This window comes from Heloderma suspectum, chromosome 12 (genome assembly GCF_057233095.1).
Source record: "Heloderma suspectum isolate Gila_16-S chromosome 12, 16-S_ref, whole genome shotgun sequence".
NCBI classification, from domain to species: Eukaryota; Metazoa; Chordata; class Lepidosauria; order Squamata; family Helodermatidae; genus Heloderma; species Heloderma suspectum.
Genome location: NC_139469.1, coordinates 11,440,998 through 11,446,997, shown reverse-complemented (window position 1 = coordinate 11,446,997; position 6,000 = coordinate 11,440,998). Strand labels below are relative to the sequence as shown.

General features: G+C 49.8%; 1 protein-coding gene across 1 annotated transcript in view; it reads left to right on the top strand.

Annotated features, from left to right (window-relative positions):
- Nucleotides 1-1,223: 1,223 nt before the first annotated feature.
- The window catches only part of MAP2K3 (mitogen-activated protein kinase kinase 3), an 88,997-nt gene continuing 84,220 nt past the window's right edge, over nucleotides 1,224-6,000 (top strand). Inside the window, exon 1 of the mRNA XM_084818339.1 lies at nucleotides 1,224-1,467. Coding sequence (XP_084674465.1) covers nucleotides 1,452-1,467 — 16 coding nt within the window. The 5' untranslated portion in view covers nucleotides 1,224-1,451. The remainder of the gene's footprint in view (nucleotides 1,468-6,000) is intronic.

Here is a 6,000-nt window from a genome sequence, read left to right as displayed (position 1 = left end):
ATGCTATCCAGCCATCTCATCCTCTGCCGTCTCGTTCTCCTTTTGCCTTCAATCTTTCCCAGCATCAGGGTCTTTTCCAGGGAGTTTTCTCTTCACATTAGGTGGCCAAAATATTTGAGCTTCAGCTTCAGTATCTGTCCTTCCAGTGAGCACTCAGGGTTGATTTCCTTTAGGATTGGACCTCCTTGCAGTCCAGGGGACTCGTAAGAGTCTTCTCCAGCACCACAGTTGGAAGGCATCGATTCTTCGGCGCTCAGCCTTCCGTATAGTCCAGCTCTCACAGCTGTATGTTGCTACTGGGAAAACCATAGCTTTGATTAGACGGACTTTTGTCTGCAAGGTGATGTCTCTGCTTCTCACTATGCTGTCTAGGTTTGCCATAGCTTTCCTCCCAAGGAGCAAGCGTCTTTTAATTTCATGGCTACAGTCACCGTCTGCGGTGATCTTGGAGCCCAAGAAAATACAATAAAAATAAAACAGTCATATAGGCCCCTTCCAACCCTACTATTGTGATTCTATGACTGTTCAACCCACCTGCTTTTCCAAAAGGGAGCAGTGGGGCCGAGGGAATAAAATACTACCAACCAAGGACCACTGGAAGGCTCCGCCCCATGCCCCTAGGAAGAACACCACGGCAAGGGAGAAACCAACCTGACCCCATACATTGGCCAGGGAAGGAACACTTGCGGGGAGCTTGTTTCACCCTTCCTTGCCAGAAAAACACCTAGAAGAACTTTGAAACCAAGCAGTGACGCCTGGGCGTTGCATTTTCCTCATCCCTCCCCATCCCCTTTCCTTTTGTGTCGTGTCTTTTAGATTTGTACACCCGAGGGCAGGGACAGTCTTATCTTTCATCTGTGTCAGCCCCTCTGGGTGCCTTTTTTTGGGCTGGGTAAAACTGCCAAAAACGCATACAATGATAACACAACGGCGCCGGGCCAGGGTGGAAACGTGTTCCAACCCCCCAGCGCAGCTGGACACCAGCCAGGCTGCCGCACAACACCCGGAGGGGGAGCGCAGCCTGTCGCGTCGCCACCAGCGAGGCGCACCTGTAAATACAGAGTTATGGCAAGCACAACTGGCGCGGCTGGCCTTTCCTCCGGGGACACCTGAGAAAGAGGGCGGGGCGACGGGAGAGGGGCGTGACTAAAGCAGGCCCCGCCTCTTCGGCGCGGGGAGCCAATGGGGATGGAGAGAGGGCGGGGCGGCGAGGTCCCCTCTCCGCTCGCTGTTGTTGTGGCTGCGGCAAGTCGAGCGAGCGCGCTGGCGGAGGCGGCTGCGCTCGGTCCCCGAGGCTTGGGCGGGAAGTGTCCGGACGTGTCCCGCCGCGGCGGATGTTGCGCTCCGCGCCTCGGCTTTTCCCGTTGCCTCCGCGCCTGGGCGTTTAGCCGGAGCCGAGCAGGAGCCAGACCCGGGCGGGCGCGAGGCAGAGCAGACCCCTCCGTCTAGCCATGTCCTTCCCCAAAGGTAAGGAGGATCCGGAGGGATCTCTCCGCGGTGCGGATCGCCACAGTGTCCTCCCCTGTGGGCCGTCTGGGAAAGCGAGCGGTGGTTTTCCTGTTGCCTTTTACCGTGTGCGTAATTGTGCAGGTTGATTTTTTTCAAAACCTAGTTTTGCACCGGCTGGCGTTTGTTTTGACTGGGATTGTTGAGAGCGTGGTTGGTGAGAAGGGAGAGGATCTCGGCGGCTAAGCAGGGTCAGCCCTGGGGCGTACTTGGATGGGATTCCGCTGGGAATCAGGCGTCCTGCATTGAGCGGGGGGTTGGGCTCGATGGTCTTGCAGGCCCCTTCCCACCCTACGATTCTCTGACATGATTCTGTGATAAGTGCCTTGTCGTGTGAATCACGTTGACAGGCAGCGCTGCGAACTTGAGCGCGGCTCGAGGGCGGGTTTGCAAGACTGGGGGGCGGGCTGAAGATCGCTGTTCTTCAGTTCAGACCCGCTTCCTCTTTGGCTACAGGTGGGAGTGGCTTTGCGCTCTCAATATTATCCCGTGTTGCTCTGGGTCCATCATGTGTGTCCTCTGTGGCTGTAAACAGAAAGTATACACATAATATAGCACTTTATGCTGCTTGCATTATTTTTTTGTTCTTGCATTTGTTGCAAGCTGCTCCGGTATGAAAGTAGAAGAAAGACAACGTTTGATGTCCTGTGCCACTTACCTGGGAGCAAGACCCACTGAATTCAGCGGGACTTCCTTCTGTGGAAAGGGCGCGTGGTGTCAGAGGCTGAGCGTAGGGTTTCCCCGTCGGGTGCGCGGGGGAAGGTGCTCAAGAAAACCCGCTTTTCTCCAAATCAAGCCCTCCTAGAACAACCTCCACGCTTGTGGTTCCGTGACCAATGCAGGCCAAAAATTCCCGATTCCGAATGCGCCTGGGTGCGCTTTGAAAGAGTAGAGGGAAGAGGCGACACTTCTTTTCCTGTTTGTTCTGAAGAGGAGAGAGTTGTTAAGGGGCGTCTGATCTGTATTAAGTGTTCTCTTGGGCTCCTCTTTATCATCGTATTTCTCTTTGTTGTTCAGTCGTTAGTCGTTCAGTCGTGTCCGAACTCTTCGTGACCCCATGGACCACAGCACGCCAGGCCTTCCTGTCCTCCACTCTCTCCCAGAGTGTGCTCAAGTTCATGTTCATTGCATCAGTGATGCTATCTAGCCATCTCATCCTCTGCCGTCCCCTTCTCCTTTTGCCTTCAGTCTTTCCCAGCATCAGGGTCTTTTCCAGGGAGTTTTCTCTTCGCATTAGGTGGCCAAAATATTTGAGCTTTGGCTTCAGTATCTGTCCTTCCAATGAGCACTCAGGGTTGATTTCCTTTAGGATGGACTGATTTGACCTCCTTGCAGTCCAGGGAACTCGTAAGCATCTTCTCCAGCACCACAGTTCGAAAGCATCAATTCTTCGGCGCTCAGCCTTCCTTATAGTCCAGCTCTCACAGCCATACATTACTACTGGGAAAACCATAGCTTTGATTAGATGGACTTTTCTCGGCAAGGTGATGTCTCTGCTTCTTACTATGCTGTCTAGGTTGGCCATAGCTTTCCTCCCAAGGAGCAAGCGTCTTTTAATTTCATGGCTACAGTCACCGTCTGCGGTGATCTTGGAGCCCAAGAAAGTAAAATCTGTCACTGCTTCCATTTCTTCCCCTTCTATATGCCAGGAAGTGATGGGGCCAGATGCCATGATCTTCGTTTTTTTAATGTTGAGTTTCAAACCAGCTTTTGCACTCTCCGCTTTCACCCTCAACAAGAGGCTCTTTAGATCCTCTTCGCTTTCTGCCATTAGGATGGTATCGTCTGCGTATCTGAGGTTGTTGATAATTCTCCCGGCAATCTTAATTCCGACCTGTGATTCATCCAACCCGGCGTTTCTCATGATGTGCTCTGCATATAAGTTAAATAAGCAGGGCGACAATCTCTGCATCAGCACGATTGCGTCTGTCCCACACCCAGGTTGCACGAGGCCTCCCCCTTATAGTAGTCTCTTATGGCTGTTGGGGGCTCCATCCTTTAAGGGATGCCCTCCCTAACCTGGTGCTGGCCAGGTGTATTGCACAAAAACTCCCAGAATCCCAAAGCCAGCAGCCCCAAGGAAATAAGATGCTGTCCTTGGGTAGAATCCAACTGAAGTCCTACTTAGAGTAGACCCATTGAAATGAATGGGATGTAACTTGGTCATGAAAAATTTAAGTCCCATTCATTTCACTGGGTCTACTTTAAGTAGGACTTCAGTTGAATTCTATCCCTTGGCACCCCCACACTTACCACATCCTCTGTTTCCTTCTTCTCTGCGTGTGTTCCTCGGTGATCAATGCCTTACAGAGATGCCTCCCCCACATCTGAAGTTGATTTGGTCACTTCCTTTCTCCATAGGTAGTGATGTAGTGGAACTTGGGCTCTCAGGGTCAAAGCACTGGGACTTTTTCATTCACAGGGACAATCGTGTCATCTCCCGTGCCCACCCCTGGGGATTCCCCTGTTCCTGCATAGCTTAGTTTGCAATTACTGTGTAATCCTCACAGTAGCATAGCTGGGGTGGGGGAATGGGTTTCTCCAGCCACAATATATTGTTGTGATTATCCCTGTTGTATTTTGGGGTGGCTTGGTCTGGGAACAGGTAATTAAGACCCAATAACTTGACAAAACAACTAGAAAAGAGATATAAAATATGCACAGAGATGGGTCCAGTGGAGGCTGGTGCCTTCGATGTCAGTGGGATGGTGAATCCGCTCCAGGTTTCAGTCAGAACCAGTCAGAACTCCAAAGGAGCCATCCAAGGTGTGACCTTGGATAGCTCCTTTGGAGTTCTGACTGAAGCCCAGAGCAGATTCACTGCCCCACCAACACTGGAGCCTCCAGCCTCCACTAGATGGATCAACACAGCTGCCTATGTTTCTAGACTCTCCTTGGGGGCATGGCTGTAGCAACTGTCGTGATAAGCACCTGCACATCAAAATCTGCCACTGCACCATTGTTCGTAGGCTTTGCATTTCCCATACACTCTGAGGTCAGGCTATATACGCCAATGCAGACTGATAGGCTTTTGACACGTGGGACTATTTGCTCTGGGGCAGTAGGACCTTCCCCATTCTGTGCACTCTTCTCTAGGCCTTGGGATCATCTTGCTTCTCTGCACCCCCAAGAAGTTATAATATATTCTTTCTCCCTATGGGGGACCCAGTCCTCACTGAGCCACTGTGCAGCCTTGAGAAGTCACTGCTTTTCTGGTGGTTTGCTTAAAAAAATGTCATTGCCACTTCTCTATTGGCTACTAGTCCTGATGGCTATATGCTACCTCCAGGATCAGAGGCAGTACACCTGTGTACACCAGTTGCTGGGGAACATGGGTGGGAGGGTGCTGTTGCGCTCATGTCCTGCTTGTGGGTTCCTGGTCGACAGCTGGTTGGCCACTATGTGAAAAGAATGCTGGACTAGATGGATCCTTGGACTGATCCAGCAGGGCTCTTCTTACATTATACATAATCGATAAACACTTATAAAATTTCACAAAAGGTAAGATGGAGTCTTAGGGAGTGGGATGCATTGCCTTCCTTGTCCCTGCCCCGACTAGACCTGGCTTAGGTGTTTTTTTGGTCATGCTAGAATATGATGGTTTCATCGTGGCAAAGAGATGGAATTTGTGATATTGAGTTTATATAAAATTGTGTGCTGCGTTGTAAATGCATGTATGTACAGAGAGAGAGCTGTTCATTTATCAAACAAGTTATACCCCACTGCTCTTTATGAAATAGAAAATATGTGTAAAATACCTAAATTACATTAAAAGCTGTTCGAATGAACAAAAACCATCAAAGTGTATTGGTGAAATTATTACCATAGTACCAAACAAAAAACAAGCCAGAACAAAAAGAGAAATGTTCAGTGTGTGAGTACAGCTCAGTTTGCCACCATTAAGAGACCTGGTGTCAATAGCAGTGTTGAAAAACCAAGCAACTAAAAATAAATGTCTCAGAACAAAACCAAGGGCAGGATAAAACAATTCAGCATAAAAAACCAGGCAGGCAGACCTTTAACTCACATGGTGTGCAAAATAAAAAAAACTCTTAGTAGCTCGTGTGAAGCTTAAAGAGAGGGAGCCCAATGCAATCTCTAAATAATGTACATATCATAAGTGTGTGTCTGCCTCTGTATATCTGTGTAAGCATAAATGTAAGGGAGTGATTAGCGTGCCAACTTGACGGACCCAGATTCGAATTCCCACTCAGCCTTAATGCTTGCTGGGTAGTTCTTGAGCCAGTCACCACTCTCAGCTTAACCTCCCTTGCAGGGTAAAATGGATGAGGCTGGGAGAGCCTTCCTGCGCTTCTTGGAGGAGGAGTGGGATCAAAATGAAATGCCCATGTACACTTCGACATGTGTACAAAGACAGTGTGTAGAATTCCTTGCTTGTTCTCATGGCCTTTGGAGGCTGGGGGTATCTCTTTTCATCTTTATTTATTTATTACATTTCTATACTGCCCCATAGCCAAAGCTCCCTGGGCGGTT